Raw genomic sequence first — 23047 nt, 5'->3', positions numbered from 1 at the left:
GCCATTACCGATATCACGTCCGGGGTCACCATTTGTGGTAATTGGCGGAAGAAATGCGGCACTCAATATGAGTGATCAGCAAATCTCAAAACTTTATTGATAGGCACATACATTTATATTGGTGTTAATGAGGCTAATACATATTGCAAAAAGCGAGCTCATTATTGGTTAGTTACTTATCAGCTAACTACGCCTACCTTATCATTCTTGAGGCTACTATGCTGCAGCTGTTTACATATTTTCTTCATGTTTCTAACTAACGATCCTCTCCCCCATCCTGATGTTGCACCAAGGGCACAGTGCCCTTGCCAGGTTTGGACACTGACTGCTGACTCCTATCCTCGTCTCCTTCTTGCTTAATTAACGGTATTATGTCAGTGTGACCTTTGTTAGCTAGCCAGCTGTTCACAAAATCCTCCACAACCTTCAGTGTTGCCTAGAGGGCAAGGCCAGGGGGCTCAGGGGCAGAGGAAGGGATGTGTTGGTCTCAGGAGGTGCTGGAAGGTGCTGGGCTGGTCCTGGGGTCCCTAGCGGAACTCGGGTTGGCTGGGATGGGACAGACGGAGAGAAAAAAAGGAATAAAGGAAGCTTGGGGAGGCCCATGGGGAGAGCAGGTGGCAGTGGGATCTACGGGGCAATAAGACGCTTCCTTGTCGACGGCTCTTCTGGGGTCCTCTTCACAGAACACTTGAGAGGGCTGTCCGGGCCGTTCCTGCTGCTGGAGGAGCTGCTCAGGCTCTCTGGGTGTGAGGTGCAGCCACCGTCTTTAAACTCCTGTCCCGAGGTGCTCCTGTGCAGAGAGGAGGTGGCTGAGGCCCCAGCTGCCAGTGGCACACAGGGACCCTCGTGCACAGCAGGGCCCAGAGCTGGCAAGGCTCCCCAGCATGGCTGGAGCTGCTGGCACAGCTGGGCCCAGCTGGACAGCTGCCCCTCAAGGCCCCGGCCAGCAGGGCACGGCTCTGGGCAGGGTCCCTGGCCAGGAGCGGGCCCCAGAGCACCTCTGCCTTTCAAGGGCAACCTCGGCCCTGCTCTTTCTCTTCCCCACCTCCCTCTGCCTCTGCCCCGTGCCCCTGGGGCTGCTCTTGGCCAGGCAGCCTCAGTGGGAGCCAGCACTGGCTGCAGCCCCAGCGGGGCCCCCAGGACAAGGCCCAGCAATTGAGAGGCCAGTGGAAGCACTGGGCAGCAGCAGAACCCTCAGCAGAGTTATTTGGACAATCATGGACTGGCCACAACCCCACTGCAGTCTCAATGGGAATGTTCCCTGACCACGTTAGACTTTCAAAAGAAGCTGTTTGAGGGGGAGAGCAACAAAACACTCACTGTTTTCTCTTCCCGATTCCAAATACCGGATTCCAAACAAGCACAACACGAAGACAAGCTCCAAACAAAACATAAATGCCAGTATTGCTAGCCAGTAGCCTGTTTCCTGATAGAAACCCCTTCCGAGGCCATCCTGGGCATTGGGAACAGGTGTTGTGGTGCCGGCTGCATCTGTGGGAGCGATGGGGACCGTGAGACCATGCTGTGCTGCACTGCTGAGCTGGCAGCACGGTGGATACGGGCAGGACGTCCTCTGTTTCCCCCAGAGCTGGGGCCTGCAGGCACCTTGCCGGCCCTTGGCACAGGCTGTGCCAGCCAACAAAGCCCAGCAGGCCGGGAGGAGAGCCCGGGGGCAGCGCAGCTGCTTGGGCAGTGGCTGCTGCCAGGGACATGGGCCAAAGCCATCCCTGAGCAGCCACTGCCAGCCCTGGCCCTCCCTGCCCCGTGACAGCTCCCCCAGCCCCAGGGGACAGGCTCAGGCCCTGTCAGGAGCCAGCGCAGCCCCTGCTCACTCGGGAGCCAGGGCTGGCTCTGGCCCTGGGCTGGCGGCAGGGCTCCCGCGCGGGGCTGCTCCTGTGCCTTGGGCCTCTGGGCACTCAGGGCCAGCTCCGCAGCAGCTGCAGCGCCAGGGACGTTGCTGCACCAGTCCCGTTTCCCCGGGGCTCTGAACGAGTTCCAGAGGCCTGGAAGCCGAGGCGCCTCCAGCTTTGGCTGCTGCCGGGCCGGGCAAGGGCAGGCCCTGGGGGAAGAGCTGCTGCCACACAGCCCCGGCCAGGGCTGAGCCCGGCACAGCAATTACCTGCTGTGGCTGTGCCCGTGTCTGGCATTGCCTTCCTTCCTGCAGCTAGGGCTGCCAATGAGCCACTGCTTCTCCCTGAGTGTTCCTCCTCCTGAACAGCCTTTTGTTCCATCACTTGAAAAAGGAAAAAAGGGACAACTGGATCAAATGGAAATATTCCCCACTGGGGAGGTGGCACCTTCAGGAGGCAATGCTTGTCTAAGTCACAGGTAAAGATCAAAAAAAAGCCCAGGTAATTGGGGCTGGGCCAGTGCACTCCCTTGTGCAAACAGCTGCACCTCCTGATCTTCTCAGAGACTGGGAAATGGCAGGTGATCTCAGGCCCACAGTACAGTTGGGGCACCCTATCAGCTAATGCCAAATTCCATCCTGCAGAGGCTGGGGAGGAATTGCAGCCAGGCCAGGCTGGGAAACAGCCCTGCAGGGTGTGAAAGCAGCAGCGGGGCAGCGAGGCTGCCATGGATCCCTTCCTGCTGCGCCGGGCACGGCGTGTCCAGATGTGCAGCCAAAGGCAAAGGCTGCTGAGTCCCAGGGGAAGCATGAGAGAAATGCACCTACCTTGTCCTCGGGGTGCTTCCTTCTGTGTTTGTCTCCAGAATTCATCTGAGTCATGAGACGTTTTGGCGGCAAATAATTGGGACTTTCCTTTTGGAGGACCTTAAGAGAAAGTAGTTCCATTTCCCAGGAATGGATCCCACAAAAGCGGGACTCAGCCTGTGGGGTCAGCAGGGACACACTACTCACCCCTGCCATGGGAGCTGGGTTGGGGCCAAGCATCTGGCCCTGGGGCTTGAGAAGTCCTCCCTGCAGACACACCTGTAACTCAACAGCCACAGAAGCTTCTGCCATCTCTGCTGATCTGCACGGGCACCACTGAGCCGCAGCAGCGGTGAGGGGATCGTGCAGGGCGAGGGCACACACGTGCATGGTTCTGTGCTGGCACCTGCAGCGCTGCCTCCCTGGCCCAGCTTTGGGCTCTGAGCTGGCAGCTCTCCCAGGGGAAAGGCCTTGACCTACCCTCAGCATCTCCCAGAGGCTCAGTCCTGGATGTGGGGCCTTCAACGGCAGGTTCAGCTGCAAAGAAAGGCAGGACAGAAGAGCTCCTGTGGCACTGCAGGAGATCCTCAGGCTGCCCACAAGGCTCAGCCCCGGGGCACAGCCCTGGGCCCGGCCCCTTCCCTCTCTGCTCTTCTCTGTGACTGCACAGAGCACACAGAAGGACACACTGGCACAGCACACGGGAGGAGGACTGAAAGCTAAATGCTCCTTCCTCCCACTGACAGTGATCCTGTGGGATCCCTCAGGGATGCAGAAGGGAGCAGGGAAAGATTCTCAGAATCCTTCAGCCCTTACATAATGTTAAGGGAAATGGTTTATAAATGAGCTTTGGTTGCATTGATCCTGATTATTCACTCAGGAAAGACAGAATGAAAACTTGCCTCCAGCATCCTCCAGGAACTTCAAACCATCCTTCATCAGGACTTCCTGAAAACCCATGTCACGACTCCAGTCTAGAAGGGAGCAGAGATCAGAACCATATCTGTGGCATGCTGGGAACCCCTAATGCGACAGGGAAAAGGGCACTGCAAGGGGGTCGGGTAAGGCTATGGGACCCAGATGGGAATGGACATGGCCAAAGCTGCACAGGGGCCTGGGGAGCTCTGGGCTGGCTCTTCATCACTCTCAACAATCTTTACCTGCCCTCAGCAACATCCCTGGGAGGGGTGGCTGGAGTAGCCCAGGGCCCTGGGGCTCTCTCCCTCAAACTCACAGAAAATCCTCCCTAAAGCCCTGGGGGAAACTGCAGCAGGCAGTGCCACAGCTATGCCTCCCTCCTACACTCCCTCCTGCCCTCCTTCTGCTGGGACAGCTCCCAGATCCCAAGGGCAAACAGCCAGGCCGTCTCAGGACACACTGCAGCCTTGCTCTCCCCCTCTGTCCTTTCCCCACCATGGGCACCCCGTGCAGTCACTGCCAGGTTTCAGGACATGTCTCCCATGGAGGGACCCCAGCAGGACTGCTCAGGACCCGAGTGCCCTGAGCCTGCTCGGGATAATTCCCCTGGGCTGTGCCGCTCTAGTCCAGGCTGTGCCCGCACTGCCAAGCAGCAGAGAGGGCAGCTCAAGCCTCAGCAGGGCTCAGGCCCAGAGGCACGGCAATTACCTCCTGTGCCTGTGCCTGGCATGGCCTCCCTTCCTGCAGCCGAGGCTGGCACGGAACCACTGCTTCCTCTGGGGAGTGCTTCCATCTGCACAGGCTCTCCTTTGATTTCTGGAAAATGGAAAAGAGACAGCTGGATCAGATGGAAACATTCCTGACTGGGAATGGGAAAGGTGAGGCATCACTTGTGAAAGGAATGGATAAGGATCAGGAAAACACCCAGGATTTTGGGACAACCTAAGGCTGCTTCCTTCCTCAAACAGCCCCAACATCTGATCTGCCTGGACATCAGGAAATTGCAGGGGATCAGAGGGTGGGCATGGACTGTGGTGCAATTGGGGCTGTCTGTCAGCTGATGCCAAATGCCTTCCTGCAGAGGCTGGGCAGAAGCTGCAGCCAGGCCAGGCTGGGAAACAGCCCTGCAGGGCGTCAAAGCAGCAGCGGGGCAGCGAGGCTGCCATGGATCCCTTCCCGCTCTGCCAGGCACGGCGTGTCCAGATGTGCAGCCAAAGCCCCTGGCTGCTGAGTCCCAGGGGAAGCATGAGGGAAATGCACCCACCTTGTCTTCTCTGCAGACATTCCTTCAGCATTTGCCACATGATTTCTAATGGGTCCTGGAATTTCTTGCCTGCCATGTCTTTGGTCTCTCCTGTTGGAAGACCTTAAGAGAAAGTAGTTCCATTTCCCAGCAATGGACCCCACAAAAGCAGGGCTCAGCCTGAGGGGTCAACAGGGACACACTACTCACCCCTGCCATGGGAGCTGGCCTTTTGTGCAGCATCCAAGGTAGGAGTTGGTGATGTCGTCCCTGCAGACACGCCTGTAACACAACAGCCACAGAAGCTTCTGTCACCTGGTCCTGACCAGTCAGTCAAACATTACGCCTTGGTGGGACAGTGAGAACATACCTGCAGAATGCTCGGGGGGCTTCACAACATCAGAGCGCCACGGTAATGGAGAATCCTTCCCAGCCTCCCAGTCTGGAAGCAAACCAAGATGAGAACTGTTTCCATTGTGTGCCAGGGCTGGCTCTGGCACTGGGCTGGCGGCAGGGCTCCCGCTCGGGGCTGCTCCTGTGCCTTGGGCCTCTGGGCACTCAGGGCCAGCTCTGCAGCAGCTGCAGCGCCAGGGACGTTGCTGCACCAGTCCCGTTTCCCCGGGGCTCTGAACCAGCTCCAGAGGCCTGGAAGCCGAGGCGCCTCCAGCTTTGGCTGCTGCCGGGCCGGGCAAGGGCAGGCCCTGGGGGAAGAGCTGCTGCCACACAGCCCCGGCCAGGGCTGAGCCCGGCACAGCAATTACCTGCTGTGGCTGTGCCCGTGTCTGGCATTGCCTTCCTTCCTGCAGCAGGGGCTGGCACCGAAGATGGAGTGCTTCCTTCAAGAAATGCCACCTTCCACTGAAGCACTATGTCCATCTCTTGACAAAGGAAGGGAGACAGCTGCATCAGATGGAGCTGTTCCCCACTTGGGCGGTGGCATCAGAGGTAATATTTGTGAAATTTATGGAGCAGGAAAATGGCCAGATTCCAGTGGCATAATGAGAGCTCTTCCACCTCCAAACAGCCACCCTTTTCCTAATATGCAGGGCTGGATATAGTGGGGGATCTCAGGGTGTGTTACAGTTTGGGCTGCCTGTCAGCTGATGCCAAATAACTTCCGGCAGAGGCTGAGCAGAAGCTGCAGCCAAGGCCAGGCTGGGAAACAGCCCTGCAGGGCGTGAAAGCAGCAGCGGGGCAGCGAGGCTGCCATGGATCCCTTCCCGCTGTGCCGGGCACGGCGTGTCCAGATGTGCAGCCAAAGCCCCCGGCTGCTGACTCCCAGGGGAAGCATGAGGGAAATGCACCCACCTTCTCTTGTCTGCAGGGGTTCCTTCAGCTCTTGCCTAATCTGTTTGGATGGTTGCAGGGACATCTTATCTGTTGTATCTTGGACTTTCCCTGTTGGAGTACCTTAGAGAAAAATATTTCCATTTCCCAGGAATGGATCCTACAAAAGCAAGGCTCAGCCTTTGAGGTCAGCAGGGACACACTACTCACCCCTGTGATGGGAGCTGGGCTTGCGTATAGCATCCAAGGTAGGAGCTGGAGAAGCTGGAGAAGTCCTCCCTGTAGACACATCTGTAACACAACAGCCACAGAAGCTTCTGTCACCTGCTTCCTGCCCGCTTGTCTACAATTCTTCCTTGGTGGCACACTGAGAACATACCTGCAGGAGGCTCCAAAGGCTTCAAAACTTTCTTCATCCAAGCTGATGGAGAAGCCTTCCCAGCACCCTCATCTAGAACGGAGCACAGATGAGAACACTTTCCAGTGTGTGCTGGGATCCCCTTCTGCCACAGGGAACTGGGCACTGCAAGGGGGGTCGGGTAAGGCCGTGGGAGCCAGATGTGAATAGACATGGCCAAAGGTGCACAGGGGCCTGGGGAGCTCTGGGCTGGCTCCTGGTCTCACTCTCCACACTCTTTCCCTGCCCTCAGCAACATCCCTGGGAGGGGTGGCTGGAGCAGCACAGGGCCCTGGGGCTCTCTCCCTCAGACACAGAGGAAATCCTCCCTAAAGCACGGGGGCAAACTGCAGCAGGCAGTGACACAGCTATGCCTCCCTCCCTCCCTCTGTCCCTCATGCCCTCCTTCTGTGGGGAAACCCCCCAGATCCCAAGGGCAAACAGCCAGGCCCTCTCAGGACACACTGGAGCCTTGCTCTCCCCCTCTGTCCTTTCCCCACCGTGGGCACCCCGTGCAGTCACTCCCAGGTTTCAGGACATGTCTCCCATGGAGGGACTCCAGCAGGACTGCTCAGTACCCGAGTGCCCTGAGCCTGCTCGGGATAATTCCCCTGGGCTGTGCCGGTCCAATCCAGGCTGTGCCCGCACTGCCAAACAGCAGAGAGGGCAACTCAAGCCTCAGCAGGGCTCAGGCCCAGAGGCACGGCAATTACCTCCTGTGCCTGTGCCTGGCATGGCCTCCCTTCCTGCAGCAGAGGCTGGCACAAAACCACTGCTTCCTCCGGGAAATGCTTCTTTCTCCGCAGGCTCTCCTTTGATTTCTGGAGAATGCAAAAGAGACAGCTGGGTCAGATGGAAACATTCCTGACAGGGAATGGGGAAGGGGACAATTTCAGGAGGCATCACTTGTGAAAGCAATGGATAAGGATCAGAAAACACCCAGGATTTTGGGACAACCCAAGGCTGCTTCCTTCCCCAAACAGCCCCAACATCTGATCTGCCTGGACACCAGGAAATTGCAGGGGATCAGAGGGTGGGCATGGACTGTGGTGCAATTGGGGCTGCCTGTCAGCTGATGCCAAATGCCTTCCTGCAGAGGCTGGGCAGAAGCTGCAGCCAGGCCAGGCTGGGAATCAGCCCTGCAGGGCGTGAAAGCAGCAGCGGGGCAGCGAGGCTGCCATGGATCCCTTCCTGCTGTGCCGGGCACGGCGTGTCCAGATGTGCAGCCAAAGCCCCTGGCTGCTGAGTCCCAGGGGCAGCATGAGGGAAATGCACCCACCTTGTCTTCTCTGCAGACATTCCTTCAGCATTTGCCACATGATTTCTAATGGGTCCTGGAATTTCCTGCCTGCCATGTCTTTGGCATCTCCTGTTGTAGGACCTTAAGAGAAAGTAGTTCCATTTCCCAGGAATGGATCTCCCAAAAGCACGGCTCAGCCTTTGGGGTCAGCAGGGACACACTACTCACCCCTGCCATGGGAGCTGGGCTTTTGTGCACCATCCAAGGTAGGAGTTGGTGAGGTCGTCCCTGCAGACACGCATGTAACACAACATCCAGAGAAGCTTCTGTCACCTGGTCCTGACCAGTCAGTCAAACATTACGCCTTGTAGAGATAGTGAGAACATACCTGCAGAATGCTCGGAGGGCTTCACAACTTCAGAGCGCCAGGCTAATGGAGAATCCTTCCCAGCCTCCCAGTCTGGAAGCAAACCAAGATGAGAACTGTTTCCATTGTGTGCCAGGGCTGGCTCTAGCCGTGGGCTGGCAGCAGGGCTCCCGCTCGGGGCTGCTCCTGTGCCTTGGGCCTCTGGGCACTCAGGGCCAGCTCCGCAGCAGCTGCAGCGCCAGGGACGTTGCTGCACCAGTCCCGTTTCCCCGGGGCTCTGAACCAGCTCCAGAGGCCTGGAAGCCCAGGCGCCTCCAGCTTTGGCTGCTGCCGGGCAAGGGCAGGCCCTGGGGGAAGAGCTGCTGCCACACAGCCCCGGCCAGGGCTGAGCCCGGCACAGCAATTACCTGCTGTGGCTGTGCCCGTGTCTGGCATTGCCTTCCTTCCTGCAGCAGGGGCTGGCACCGAAGATGGAGTGCTTCCTTCAAGAAATGCCACCTTCCACTGAAGCACTATGTCCATCTCTTGACAAAGGAAGGGAGACAGATACATCAGATGGGGCTGTTTCCCACTTGGGCGGTGGCATCAGAGGTAATATTTGTGAAATTTATGGAGCAGGAAAATGTCCAGATAACAGTGGCATGATGAGAGCACTTCCACCTCCAAACAGCCCCCCTTTTCCTAATCTGCAGGGTTGGATATTGTGGGGGATCTCAGGGTGTGTTGCAGTTTGGGCTGCCTGTCAGCTGATGCCAAATGCCTTCATACAGAGGCTGGGCAGAAGCTGCAGCCAGGCCAGGCTGGGAAACAGCCCTGCAGGGCGTGAAAGCAGCAGCGGGGCAGCGAGGCTGCCATGGATCCCTTCCTGCTGTGCCGGGCACGACGTGTCCAGATGTGCAGCCAAAGCTCCCGGCTGCTGAGTCCCAGGGGAAGCATGAGGGAAATGCACCCACCTTGTCCTCCCTGCCGCATTTCCTTCAGCTCTTGCTTCGTCTGTTTGGGTGGTTCCAGGGATATCTTGTCTCTTGTGTCTTGCATCTTCCCTGTCAGAGGAACTTAGAGAAAAATACTTCCATTTCCCAGGAATGGATCCCACAAATGCAGGGCTCAGCCTTTGAGGTCAGCAGGGTCACACTACTCACGCATGCCATGGGAGCTGGGTTGGGGCCAAGCATCCAGCCCTGGAGCTGGAGAAGTCCTCCCCGCAGACACACCTGTAACTCAACAGCCACAGAAGCTTCTGCCATCTCTGCTGATCTGCATGGGCACCACTGAGCCGCAGCAGCGGCAGTGAGGGGATCGCGCAGGGCGAGGGCACACACGTGCATGGTTCTGTGCTGGCACCTGCAGCGCTGCCTCCCTGGCCGAGCTTTGGGCTCTGAGCTGGCAGCTCTCCCAGGGGAAAGGCCTTGACCTACCCTCACCATCTCCCAGAGGCTCAGTCCTGGAATTGGGGCCTTCACCGGCAGGTTCAGCTGCAAAGAAAGGCAGGACAGAAGAGCTCCTGTGGCACTGCAGGAGATCCTCAGGCTGCCCACAAGGCTCAGCCCCGGGGCACAGCCCTGGGCCCGGCCCCTTCCCTCTCTGCTCTTCTCTGTGACTGCACAGAGCACACAGAAGGACACACTGGCATTGCACACAGGAGGAAGATTGAAAGCTAAATGCTCCTTCCTCCCACTGACAGTGATTCTGTGGGAGCCCTCAGGCCTCCAGAAGGGAGCAGGGCAAGGTTTCCAGATTCTTTCAACCTTAAGATTATGTTAAGGGAACTGGTTAATAAGTGAGCTTTTGTTGAATTGATCCTGATTATTTACTCAGGAAAGGCAGAGTGAAAACTTGCCTCCAGCATCCTCCAGGAACTTCAAACCATCCTTCATCAGGACTTCCTGAAAACCCATGTCATGATTCCAGTCTAGAAGGGAGCAGAGATCAGAACCATTTCCATGGTGTGCTGGGATCCCCTTCTGACTTAGGGAACTGGTCACTGCAGGGGTTGGGTAAGGCTGTGGGAGCCAGATGCGAATGGAGATGGCCAATGCTGCACAGGGGCCTGTGGAGCTCTGGACTGGCTCCTGGTCACTCTTCAACCTCTTTGCAGGCCCTTTGCAACATCTCCGGAGGGGTGGCTGGAGTAGCCCAGGGCCCGTGGGGTCTCTCTCCCTCCCACAGAGGAAACCCTCCCTAAAGCCCTGGGCAAAACCATCCCCAGCGCTTCCCAGGGAGCAGGGAGCGCTGTCCCAGGAAAGGGCAGCCAGGCTGCCGGCTCACCTGCTCGCCACGCTTGCAGTGGAGCAGCCTGGGCAGCCCTGGCAGGCAGGGCCACGGCCAGGAGCAGCAGGAGTAGGAGGCGCAGAGCAAGGGCCATGGTGCCTTGTCCTCCGCCAGTCCCGCAACTCTTGCTGCCACCGCTGTCCCGACACCGCTGTCCCAACGTCAGCACCGCTGCTGCCACCGCCGCTGCTGCCGCAACAGTTGTGCTCAGGGACTGACTGCTGGCTCCCTGTGCTGCTGTGCAACCACGGGGCTCTGGCACCTCTGGCACCTCTGTGACCTCAGGGCCTGCTGAGAGCTCAGCCTGCTGTGACCCCAGAGCCCTGCTGTGACCTCATGGCCTCAGCTGTACCCCCAAAGTGTGCGCCCATCCGCATGAATGGACTGCCCTGATTGTAAATGGTTTGCTTCATCAAAGGGCCATTGCTCAGCAAAACCTTTCTTTTGCCTGCTGACATTGCTGGTCAGGCTGCGTCCCTCAAGATGCTCTTGATTGTTGCAGTTCAAATTTATTTTATTGATTCCATTTCAAGTCTTGTTTAAGGGCTCTGTTGTGCCCCCATGTTTTTCCTGAGTTGGTTTACCTGTGGGTTTTACCCTCCCTCCAAACTGTCCCTCGTGCCCTTCTCCACCCCTTGTTCCAGCTCTTTCCCTGCCTGTCAAGGCAACCCAACACCTTGGTTCCCAAATCTTTGGGTAATCCATGACTGCAATTCCCCTGTGGAATTCCCCTACTCCTGGAAACCCCATTGGCCCTTGTGACTCATCCTCTCCACCCTCCTACCCCAATTGGCCCCAGACACTTATTGTAATCCCCTCACTCCTCTCCTGAGGATTCCCTATTGGTTCATTGTTTGCATCCACCCCATGACTTGTATGTGTACAAAACCCCTTGGGCAGTACAGCTAGGGGCTTCTCATCCTGTTCTCTTCGCCTGGACTAAGGTGTTCCTTGCAGAACCTGAAGACGGGACGCCTCCTCCTTTCTCCTGTGCCTCGTCCCTGTCGTGGCTTGTGTCTGGCACTGGAGAGCAAGTGGCACTAAAGGCTCTGCTTCTGGTAAATCCCCATAGCGAGGCAGTTCCCGACTCCTGCCGTAGTGCCGGAGTTCTAAGAGCTAGCCCAGGTTCCAGCACTCACTTCACTAATGTACCGAATGCCCCTTCTTCAGTGCCTGCTCTGGTGCTCTGCCAGCTCACACAGCAGAGTGTGATTCACATACTGCAGCCCAGAGTTAGGTTGTTGCAACATTGAAATGGGTGTGGTTGGCAGGATGGCTGGGCATAAATCACTACAGAACTAAAGCAAATGCATGCACGGTCCCAGGCTGGACTTGAATAGACACAGGAATTGTGGAAAGATGAGGACAAGATAGCAGAGAACAATGGAAAAAACAGCTGAAAGGAGGACATGCTGAAGGAGTTATTTGTGCACATTTGGGGGTATATTTTCCTTGGGTGCAAAGCAAAGTGAAAAGCTCCTAAATGCCCAAAAGATGAGAACTGTGTGTGGTAAATAGATATGATTCATGCTGACAAGATTGAAAGAGTAATCAATATTGATAAAGTAATTAATATTTGGAAATAATAAAACAGTTAAAGGTGTAATGCCAAGCAAGAAAAGGAATGGAGGGTTCCCCCCCCCCTCCCCACCGTTCTCCTGCAGATGTTCAGAACAGGAGGAAGCAAGAGATAACAATGACTGAATTTAGTTGGAAGAGAGGAGAATTTGGTTGGACACCAGTAAAATGCTGATTATATGAGATTCACTGTTTTAATGTTAGAACACACTATTGGCTTATACTGTAGCAGCTTGGTGCGCATGTGTAATCCAAAAGGTGAACTCCAGGACATGGAGGAAGAGGAGAGGCCTTCCTCAAAGAAGATCCCCAAAGAGTGGTACAACTTACTTAAAGAAGTGTGGAGCATGAGTGGTAAAGGTGATGATGAGGGCAGTGATACAAGTGTGATGAATTGAAAATGGGAGGAGATGGTAAGGACATACAGCATAAAAAGGGGAATGTTGGCTTGACAAGCTTGTACATGAGGTGACGGGGGTCCAAAAGCCCTGCACTCCATACCCCACGCATACCCCGTGAGGTTATTTTTGCTTATATGCTATTATCACGACCAAATTATTCGTAATTTATCCGAAATGATATTGTCAATATTTTGAGTGTATTCAATTGTGTATACATTAAGCTACATAATTCAAATTGCTGTTTTATTTCATTTTGTTTGGGTTTGTTTTTTTGTTTTTTTTGATTGGATAATTGGGCAAATATGACCTGTGGAATGTCCTCCACAGCAGAGTGTCAGACCTCTGGATCTTTTTAAACAATTTTATCAAGGTGGATCTATGGCAGCTTCAGCTGGTGCCTCTGGGGGATCTTGAACAAAGAACCCCTGAGCTTTTCTACCCTCCCAGGTGAAGTGTGATAGTCTGGGGTCTTCCTGCTGTGTCCGAGTGCCGGGCCACTGGCTGGCACCACAGGTCCCCAGACCCTCTGCTGAGGCATCCCTTTCCTAGAGTCAAGTTTAGTCTGTCACATTTGGCTTTTCTCTGCCGGTGCAGCGCGACCCGGCGGGGCAGCTCCGCCTCGACGCCTCGCCACCGCCATCCCGGCATGGCGGCTGGCCCTGGGCCGCGGCAGCCCCGAGCCGCACGGGCCCGGGAGGGACTGCTGGAGGTCCCCGTCCCCTGCGTGCCTCAGCAGACACTCCAGCTCCACTGCGTGCAGCAGGTGGGACACAAAGCACCTGCACGCTTACGAGAGTCCACAGCTCTTTCTACATGTGAAATGAGACCCCAGAACCCCGACATTTGCCTCAGGAGAGATCCCAGCACCCTGCATGTTATGAATAGAAAGTTGTATTTTTTTTTAAGTTTCAGAGTTAAAAAAAACAAGTCAGACCGGTCAGACTTCTTTGGTTTCTCTGCCAAAGAAAAAGTTCTTAATTACCCGTTAATGGCCAGTGATTAACTATTGTTTCCCTGATGCTGGCCGCTTGCCAAGAAGACACCAGGAAAGACCCTCCAGGGTAAAGAGAATGGGCAGTGACACCAGAGCCAGCATGCAAATGAGAAATGCATTGCACCCTGGGTTTTTACAGTTTTACAGTTTTTACAAGAAAAACCCCTAAAATCACGAGCCAACAAGTGACTTAAGTGACGTCTAAGGATGGGAGCATAGTCCCATACCTGCTTGGACCTTTTTGTTTCTCACCCTAACCTAAAAAGATACTGATTAAAGAGACACCCTGGGTTTTTAAACAAACAAGCTAGGACTCTACGACTCTCCCGTGAGGACAGAGTCCCCAGCTCTGTCTGCAGACCAGCGGACAAAGCTGCATCATCCTCCTCCTTCGTGCCACGCCTGGGAGCAACGGCGGTGTGGGCACGACCTGTCAATTTCTCCCCACCTGAGCTGATTCTTCTTAATAAAGGCATTAAAAAGGAGAAAGATCTCCTGCCCATTTATTTCACTGCACACCTTGGGAGAGATCCCAAACCCTCTGCATGCCTCACACAGGATTCCAAATCCCTTGCATGACTTGAAGTGGACCCCAGTGCCCTCCATGCCTCAGAGGAAACCTAAAATATCCCTGGGTGTGCCGCAAGGGACCCCAGCCCCTCGTGCACCTTAGGGGGACTCCAAAGCCCCCACGTGCCCTACAGGGAAGTCCAGGCCAGCTGTGCCGAGTGTTTCAACCTGGAAATAAAGTCTGGTTGCACCTGGGTTGTTGTGTCTCTGGGGCTGCTATCCAGCCCTGTCAGACCCTGAGGCCACACAGCCCTTCCCTTCCCTTCCCTTCCCTTCCCTTCCCTTCCCTTCCCTTCCCTTCCCTTCCCTTCCCTTCCCTTCCCTTCCCTTCCCTTCCCTTCCCTTCCCTTCCCTTCCCTTCCCTTCCCTTCCCTTCCCTTCCCTTCCCTTCCCTTCCCTTCCCTTCCCTTCCTTCTGGCCCTGGCTGAGAGCAGCAGACCCTGTGCAGCACCCTGCATTGGTGATGGCCCATCAATTAGGTCCTATCCAGTGTGTGTTAATTAGGGAGGAGCTTTGTTTTGCCTGCTGACATTGCTGGTCAGGCTGTGTCCCTGGAGATACTCTTGATGGCTTCCCTCTTTTCCTGGGCATGGCACTGGAGGAGGTGTGGGCCCAGATGATCCCACGGAAGGAAATGTCCCTCAGCCCAGGGACGCTCAGCATGGGCTGCCCCATCCCCTCGGGGCCCCACCGCTGGTCGCAGCAGCCCCTGCCTGGCTCCTGCCTGCCCACACCATGCCCATCCCCAGCTGCCCCTGGGCAGGGAGCTCAGCCAGTGCTGGTACCAGGTGGCCTTTGCTGCTACTGCCATCAGAGACTGGGGTGACAGCTCCATCTCTTTATTAACAGGGAAGAGGTGATTTTGGAAGTTCTCAGACAGTGCTAACTTGAGCACTTCTAAATCCTGTTCTAGGGCTTTCACCTTCAGCCCTGCATGGAGTGTTGGGCCTGTTGCCTCAAAGCACCACAAGGGTTGGAGGGGCAAATATAAACTCATCAGACTCATCATCAGACTCAGAGCTGCTGCTATTGCTCTTCTGGCTGTAGAGGTCTCGTGACCAGCCACCAGCTTTCAGCTTTTCTTCAAGATGGTGCCTGTGAAGAGAGGAGGTGTCTGAGGCCCCAGCTGCCAGTGGCACACAGGGACCCTCGTGCACAGCAGGGCCCAGAGCTGGCAAGGCTCCCCAGCACGGCTGGAGCTGCTGGCACAGCTGGGCCCAGCTGGACAGCTGCCCCTCAAGGCCCCGGCCAGCAGGGCACGGCTCTGGGCAGGGTCCCTGGCCAGGAGCGGGCCCCAGAGCGCCTCTGCCTTTCAAGGGCAACCTCGGCCCTGCTCTTTCTCCTCCCCACCTCCCTCTGCTTCTGCCCCGTGCCCCTGGGCTGCTCTTGGCCAGGCAGCCTCAGTGAGAGCCAGCTCTGGCTGCTGCCCCAGCGGGGCCCCCAGGACAAGGCCCAGCAATTGAGAGGCCAATGGAAGCACTGGGCAGCAGCAGAACCCTCAGTAGACTTATTTGGAGAACCATGGACTGGCCACAACTCCACTGCAATCTCGCTGGGAATGTTCCCTGTCTGCAGTAGACTTTCAAAAGAAGCTGTTTGAGGGGGAGAGCAACAAAACACTCACCGTCTTCTCTTCCAGGAATACCAGATTCCAATGCAGCACAACGTGAAGACAAGCTCCCCACCAGCCACAATGGCCATTAACTCCAACAAACAGCGAGTTCCCTGACACAAACCGCTTCTGAGGCCCTTCTGGGCATCGGGAACACGTGTTGTGCTGCCGGCTACATCTGTGGGAGCAATGGGGAGCGTGAGCCCGTGCTGTGCTGCACTGCTGAGCTGGCAGCACGGTGGATATGGGCAGGACGTTCTCTGTTTCCCCCAGAGCTGGGGCCTGCAGGCACCTTGCCGGCCCTTGGCACAGGCTGTGCCAGCCAACAAAGCCCAGCAGGCCGGGAGGAGAGCCCGGGGGCAGCGCAGCTGCTTGGGCAGTGGCTGCTGCCAGGGACACGGGCCAAAGCCATCCCTGAGCAGCCACTGCCAGCCCTGGCCCTCCCTGCCCCGTGACAGCTCCCCCAGCCCCAGGGGACAGGCTCAGGCCCTCTCAGGACCCAGCGCAGCCCCTGCCCAGTCGGGAGCCAGGGCTGGCTCTGGCCCTAGGCTGGCGGCAGGGCTCCCGCTCGGGGCTGCTCCTGTGCCTTGGGCCTCTGGGCACTCAGGGCCAGCTCCGCAGCAGCTGCAGCGCCAGGGACGTTGCTGCACCAGTCCCGTTTCCCCGGGCTCTGAACCAGCTCCAGAGGCCTGGAAGCCGAGGCGCCTCCAGCTTTGGCTGCTGCCGGGCTGGGCAAGGGCAGGCCCTGGGGGAAGAGCTGCTGCCACACAGCCCCGGCCAGGGCTGAGCCCAGCACAGCAATTACCTGCTGTGCCTGTGCCCGTGTCTGCCATCGCCTTCCTTCCTGCAGCTAGCGCTGCCAGTGAGCCACTGCTTCTCCCTGAGTGTTCCTCCTCCTGCAGAGCCTTTTGGTCCATCACTTGAAAAAGGAAAAAAGGGACAACTGGATCAAATGGAAACATTCCCCACTGGGGAAGTGGCATCTTCATCAGGAAATGCTTGTCAAAGTCACAGATAAAGACCAGGAAAAAGCCCAGGTAATTTGGGCTAGGCCAGTGCACTCCCATGAGCAAACAGCTGCACCTCCTGATCTTCTCAGAGACTGGGAAATGGCAGGGGATCTCAGGCCCACAGTACAGTTGGGGCACCCTATCAGCTAATGCCAAATTCCATCCTGCAGAGGCTGGGGAGGAATTGCAGCCAGGCCAGAATGGGAAACAGCCCTGCAGGGTGTGAAAGCAGCAGCGGGGCAGCGAGGCTGCCATGGATCCCTTCCCACTGTGCCGGGCACGGCGTGTCCAGATGTGCAGCCAAAGCCCCCGGCTGCTGAGTCCCAGGGGAAGCATGAGGGAAATGCACCCACCTTGTCCTCCGGGTGCTTTCTTCTGTGTTTGTGTCAGGAATTCATCTGAGTCATGAGACATTTTGGCTGCAGTATCTTGGGTCTTTCCTTTTGGAGGACCTTAAGAGAAAGTAGTTCCATTTCCCAGGAATGGATCCCACAAAAGCAGGGCTCAGCCTGTGGGGTCAGCAGGGACACACTACTCACCCCTGCCATGGGAGCTGGGTTGGGGCCAAGCATCCAGCCCTGGAGCTGGAGAAGTCCTCCCTGCAGACACACCTGTAACTCAACAGCCACAGAAGCTTCTGCCATCTCTGCTGATCTGCACGGGCACCACTGAGCCGCAGGAGTGGTGAGGGGATCGTGCAGGGCGCGAGCACACACGTGCATGGTTCTGTGCTGGCACCTGCAGCGCTGCCTCCCTGGCCCAGCTTTGGGCTCTGAGCTGGCAGCTCTCCCAGGGGAAAGGCCTTGACCTACCCTCAGCATCTCCCAGAGGCTCAGTCCTGGATGTGGGGCCTTCACCGGCAGGTTCAGCTGCAAAGAAAGGCAGGACAGAAGAGCTCCTGTGGCACTGCAGGAGATCCTCAGGCTGCCCACAAGGCTCAGCCCCGGGGCACAGCCCTGGGCCTGGCCCCTTCCCTCTCTGCTCTTCTCTTTGACTGCACAGAGCACACAGAAGGACACACTGGCACAGCACACGGGAGGAGGACTGAAAGATCAATGCTCCTTCGTCCCACTGACAGCGATCCTGAGGGATCCCTCAGGGATCCAGAAGGGAGAAGGGAAAGATTCTCAGAATCCTTCAGCCTTTACATAATGTTAAGGGAAATGGTTTATAAATGAGCTTTTGTTGCATTGATCCTGATTATTCACTCAGGAAGGGCAGAATGAAAACTTGCCTCCAGCATCCTCCAGGAACTTCAAACCATCCTTCATCAGGACTTCCTGAAAACCCATGTCACGACTCCAGTCTAAAAGGGAGCAGAGATCAGAACCATATCTGTGGCATGCTGGGAACCCCTAATGCTACAGGGAAAAGGGCACTGCAAGGGGGTCAGGTAAGGCCATGGGAGCCAGATGGAATGGACATGGCCAAAGCTGCCCAGGGGCCTGGGGAGCTCTGGGCTGGCTCCTGATCACTCTCCACACTCTTTCCCTGCCCTCAGCAACATCCCTGGGAGGGGTGGCTGGAGTAGCCCAGGGCCCCGGGGTTCTCTCCCTCAAACTCACAGAAAATCCTCCCTAAAGCCCTGGGGAAAACTGCAGCAGGCAGTGCCACAGCTATCCATCCCTCCCTCCTACACTCCCTCCTGCCCTCCTTCTGCTGAGACAGCTCCAAGATCCCAAGAGCAAACAGCCAGGCCCTCTCAGGACACACTGGAGCCTTGCTCTCCCCCTCTGTCCTTTCCCCACCGTGGGCACCCCGTGCAGTCACTCCCAGGTTTCAGGACATGTCTCCATTGGAGGGACCCCAGCAGGACTGCTCAGTGCCCTGAGCCTGCTCGGGATAATTCCCCTGGGCTGTGCTGCTCTAGTCCAGGCTGTGCCCGCACTGCCAAACAGCAGAGAGGGCAGCTCAAGCCTCAGCAGGGCTCAGGCCCAGAGGCACAGCAATTACCTCCTGTGCCTGTGCCTGGCATGGCCTCCCTTCCTGGAGCTGAGGCTGGCATGCAACCACTGCTTCCTCCGGGAAATGCTTCTTTCTCCGCAGGCTCTCCTTTCATTTCTGGAGAATGGAAAAGAGACAGCTGGATCAGATGAAAACATTCCTCACTGGGAATGGGGAAGGGGACAATTTCAGGAGGCATCACTTGTGAAAGGAATGCATAAGGATCAGAAAACACCCAGGATTTTGGGACAACCCAAGGCTGCTTCCTTCCCCAAACAGCCCCAACATCTGATCTGCCTGGGCACCAGGAAATTGCAGGGCATCTGAGGGTGGGCATGGCCTGTGGTGCAATTGGGGCTGTCTGCCAGCTGATGCCAAATGCCTTCCTGCAGAGGCTGGGCAGAAGCTGCAGCCAGGCCAGGCTGGCAAACAGCCCTGCAGGGCGTGAAAGCAGCAGCGGGGCAGCGAGGCTGCCATGGATCCCTTCCTGCTGTGCCGGGCACGGCGTGTCCAGATGTGCAGCCAAAGCCCCCCTAATCTGCAGGGCTGGATATAGTGGGGGATCTCAGGGTGTGTTACAGTTAGGGCATGGCCTGTCAGCTGATGCCCAATAACTTCCTACAGAGGCTGGGCAGAAGCTGCAGCCAGGCCAGGCTGGGAAACAGCCCTGCAGGGCGTGAAAGCAGCAGCGGGGCAGCGAGGCTGCCATGGATCCCTTCCCGCTGTGCCAGGCACGGCCAGTCCAGATGTGCAGCCAAAGCCCCCGGCTGCTGAGTCCCAGGGGAAGCATGAGGGAAATGCACCCACCTTGTCTTCTCTGCAGACATTCCTTCAGCTCTTGCCTCATCTGTTTGGATGGTTCCAGGGATATCTTATCTGTTGTATCTTGGATTTTCCCTGTTGGAGTACCTTAGAGAAAAATAGTTCCATTTCCCAGGAATGGATCCCAGAAAAGCAGGGCTCAGCCTGTGGGGTCAGCAGGGACACACTACTCACCCCTGAGATGGGAGCTGGGCTTGAGTGCAGCATCCAAGGTAGCAGCTGGAGAAGCTGGAGAAGTCTTCCCTGTAGACACATCTGTAACACAACAGCCACAGAAGCTTCTGTCACCTGGTGCCTGCCCACTTGTCTACAATTCTTCCTTGGTGGCACACTGAGAACATACCTGCAGGAGGCTCCAAGGGCTTCAAAACTTTCTTCATCCAAGCTGATGGAGAAGCCTTCCCAGCACCCTCATCTACAATGCAGCACAGATGAGAACATTTTCCAGTGTGTGCTGGGATCTCTTTCTGCCACAGAGAACTGGGCACTGCCAGGGAGTCGGGTAAGGCCATGGGAGCCAGATGTGAATAGACATGGCCAAAGCTGCCCAGGGGCCTGGGGAGCTCTGGGCTGGCTCCTGGTCACTCTCCACACTCTTTCCCTGCCCTCAGCAACATCCCTGGGAGGGGTGGCTGCAGCAGTGCAGGGACCTGGAACTCTCCCCCTCACACACAGAAGAAATCCTCCCTAAAGCATGGGGGAAAACTGCAGCAGGCAGTGCCACAGCTATCCATCCTGCCCTCCCTCTGTCCCTCCTGCCCTCCTTCTGTGGGGAAACCCCCCAGATCCCAAGGGCAAACAGCCAGGCCCTCTCAGGACACACTGGAGCCTTGCTCTCCCCCTCTGTCCTTTCCCCACCGTGGGCACCCCGTGCAGTCACTCCCAGGTTTCAGGACATGTCTCCCTTGGAGGGACCCCAGCAGGACTGCTCAGTGCCCTGAGCCTGCTCGGGATAATTCCCCTGGGCTGTGCTGCTCTAGTCCAGGCTGTGCCCGCACTGCCAAACAGCAGAGAGGGCAGCTCAAGCCTCAGCAGGGCTCAGGCCCAGAGGCACAGCAATTACCTCCTGTGCCTGTGCCTGGCATGGCCTCCCTTCCTGGAGCTGAGGCTGGCATGCAACCACTGCTTCCTCCGGGAAATGCTTCTTTCTCCGCAGGCTCTCCTTTCATTTCTGGAGAATGGAAAAGAGACAGCTGGATCAGATGAAAACATTCCTGACTGGGAATGGGGAAGGGGACAATTTCAGGAGGCATCACTTGTGAAAGGAATGCATAAGGATCAGAAAACACCCAGGATTTTGGGACAACCCAAGGCTGCTTCCTTCCCCAAACAGCCCCAACATCTGATCTGCCTGGGCACCAGGAAATTGCAGGGCATCTGAGGGTGGGCATGGCCTGTGGTGCAATTGGGGCTGTCTGCCAGCTGATGCCAAATGCCTTCCTGCAGAGGCTGGGCAGAAGCTGCAGCCAGGCCAGGCTGGCAAACAGCCCTGCAGGGCGTGAAAGCAGCAGCGGGGCAGCGAGGCTGCCATGGATCCCTTCCTGCTGTGCCGGGCACGGCGTGTCCAGATGTGCAGCCAAAGCCCCCGGCTGCTGAGTCCCAGGAGCAGCATGAGGGAAATGCACCCACCTTGTCTTCTCTGCAGACATTCCTTCAGCATTTGCCACATGATTTCTAATGGGTCCTGGAATTTCCTGCCTGCCATGTCTTTGGTCTCTCCTGTCAGAGGACCTTAAGAGAAAGTAGTTCCATTTCCCAGGAATGGACCCCACAAAAGCAGGGCTCAGCCTGAGGGGTCAGCAGGGACACACTACTCACCCCTGCCATGGGAGCTGGCCTTTTGTGCAGCATCCAAGGTAGGAGTTGGTGAGGTCGTCCCTGCAGACACGCCTGTAACACAACAGCCACAGAAGCTTCTGTCACCTGGTTCTTACCAGTCAGTCAAACATTACGCCTTGGTGGGACAGTGAGAACATACCTGCAGAATGCTCAGAGGGCTTCACAACTTCAGAGCGCCAGGCTAATGGAGAATCCTTCCCAGCATCCCAGTCTGGAAGCAAACCAAGATGAGAACTGTTTCCATTGTGTGCCAGGGCTGGCTCTGGCCCTGGGCTGACGGCAGGGCTCCCGCTCGGGGCTGCTCCTGTGCCTTGGGCCTCTGGGCACTCAGGGCCAGCTCTGCAGCAGCTGCAGCGCCAGGGACGTTGCTGCACCAGTCCCGTTTCCCCGGGGCTCTGAACCAGCTCCAGAGGCCTGGAAGCCGAGGCGCCTCCAGCTTTGGCTGCTGCCGGGCCGGGCAAGGGCAGGCCCTGGGGGAAGAGCTGCTGCCACACAGCCCCGGCCAGGCCTGAGCCCGGCACAGCAATTACCTGCTGTGCCTGTGCCCCTGTCTGCCATCGCCTTCCTTCCTGCAGCAGGGGCTGGCACCGAAGATGGAGTGCTTCCTTCAAGAAATGCCACCTTCCACTGAAGCACTATGTCCATCTCTTGACAAAGGAAGGGAGACAGCTGCATCAGATGGGGCTGTTTCCCACTTGGGTGGTGGCATCAGAGGTAATATTTGTGAAATTTATGGAGCAGGAAAATGGCCAGGTTACAGTGGCATGATGAGAGCACTTCCACCACCAAACAGCCACCCTTTTCCTAATCTGCAGGGCTGGATATAGTGGGGGATCTCAGGGTGTGTTACAGTTTGGGCATGGCCTGTCAGCTGATGCCCAATAACTTCCTACACAGGCTGGGCAGAAGCTGCAGCCAGGCCAGGCTGGGAAACAGCCCTGCAGGGCGTGAAAGCAGCAGCGGGGCAGCGAGGCTGCCATGGATCCCTTCCCGCTGTGCCAGGCACGGCCTGTCCAGATGTGCAGCCAAAGCCCCCGGCTGCTGACTCCCAGGGGAAGCATGAGGGAAATGCACCCACCTTCTCTTGCCTGCAGGGGTTCCTTCTGCTCTTGCCTCATCTGTTTGGATGGTTCCAGGGATATCTTATCTGTTGTATCTTGGATTTTCCCTGTTGGAGTACCTTAGAGAAAAATAGTTCCATTTCCCAGGAATGGATCCCAGAAAAGCAGGGCTCAGCCTGTGGGGTCAGCAGGGACACACTACTCACCCCTGAGATGGGAGCTGGGCTTGAGTGCAGCATCCAAGGTAGCAGCTGGAGAAGCTGGAGAAGTCTTCCCTGTAGACACATCTGTAACACAACAGCCACAGAAGCTTCTGTCACCTGGTGCCTGCCCGCTTGTCTACAATTCTTCCTTGGTGGCACACTGAGAACATACCTGCAGGAGGCTCCAAGGGCTTCAAAACTTTCTTCATCCAAGCTGATGGAGAAGCCTTCCCAGCACCCTCATCTACAATGCAGCACAGATGAGAACATTTTCCAGTGTGTGCTGGGATCTCTTTCTGCCCCAGGGAACTGGGCACTGCCAGGGAGTCGGGTAAGGCCATGGGAGCCAGATGTGAATAGACATGGCCAAAGCTGCCCAGGGGCCTGGGGAGCTCTGGGCTGGCTCCTGGTCACTCTCCACACTCTTTCCCTGCCCTCAGCAACATCCCTGGGAGGGGTGGCTGCAGCAGTGCAGGGACCTGGAACTCTCCCCCTCACACACAGACGAAATCCTCCCTAAAGCATGGGGGAAAACTGCAGCAGGCAGTGCCACAGCTATCCATCCTGCCCTCCCTCTGTCCCTCCTGCCCTCCTTCTGTGGGGAAACCCCCCAGATCCCAAGGGCAAACAGCCA

At 56.9% G+C, this 23047-nt stretch overlaps 1 protein-coding gene and 2 long non-coding RNA genes across 5 annotated transcripts; all 3 read right to left on the bottom strand.

Annotated features, from left to right (window-relative positions):
* Positions 1-83: 83 nt before the first annotated feature.
* LOC135307675 (uncharacterized) lies at positions 84-17418 on the bottom strand. The gene is made up of 6 exons (XR_010368364.1): positions 17357-17418; positions 2864-2935; positions 2678-2776; positions 2120-2233; positions 1321-1491; positions 84-790 (listed from the first exon to the last, which is right to left on the bottom strand). It is a non-coding gene; the product is annotated as an uncharacterized LOC135307675 (long non-coding RNA).
* LOC135307673 (uncharacterized) lies at positions 3292-7318 on the bottom strand. 3 transcript variants are annotated; one of them, XM_064432067.1, is made up of 10 exons: positions 7215-7318; positions 6484-6555; positions 6315-6395; positions 6126-6227; positions 5579-5695; positions 5188-5259; positions 5028-5099; positions 4839-4940; positions 4283-4390; positions 3292-3630 (listed from the first exon to the last, which is right to left on the bottom strand). In XM_064432067.1, the coding sequence occupies exons 1-10, from the start codon at positions 7234-7236 to the stop codon at positions 3533-3535; spliced, it is 846 nt and encodes a 281-aa protein (XP_064288137.1). In that variant the 5' UTR covers positions 7237-7318; the 3' UTR covers positions 3292-3532. The 3 variants fall into 3 exon arrangements, with proteins under 3 accessions (XP_064288137.1, XP_064288138.1, XP_064288140.1); XM_064432068.1 differs by having other exon boundaries at positions 4839-4928; XM_064432070.1 differs by having other exon boundaries at positions 6126-6215.
* On the bottom strand, positions 7781-9588 carry LOC135307674 (uncharacterized). Its single transcript, XR_010368363.1, has 7 exons — positions 9527-9588; positions 9251-9322; positions 9062-9163; positions 8516-8632; positions 8130-8201; positions 7970-8029; positions 7781-7882 (listed from the first exon to the last, which is right to left on the bottom strand). It is a non-coding gene; the product is annotated as an uncharacterized LOC135307674 (long non-coding RNA).
* Positions 17419-23047: the final 5629 nt, after the last annotated feature.

This window comes from Passer domesticus, chromosome 9 (genome assembly GCF_036417665.1).
Source record: "Passer domesticus isolate bPasDom1 chromosome 9, bPasDom1.hap1, whole genome shotgun sequence".
Classification (NCBI taxonomy): Eukaryota; Metazoa; Chordata; class Aves; order Passeriformes; family Passeridae; genus Passer; species Passer domesticus.
Note: the sequence above shows the minus strand (reverse complement) of the source record. Positions and strands in the feature narration are given on the sequence as shown.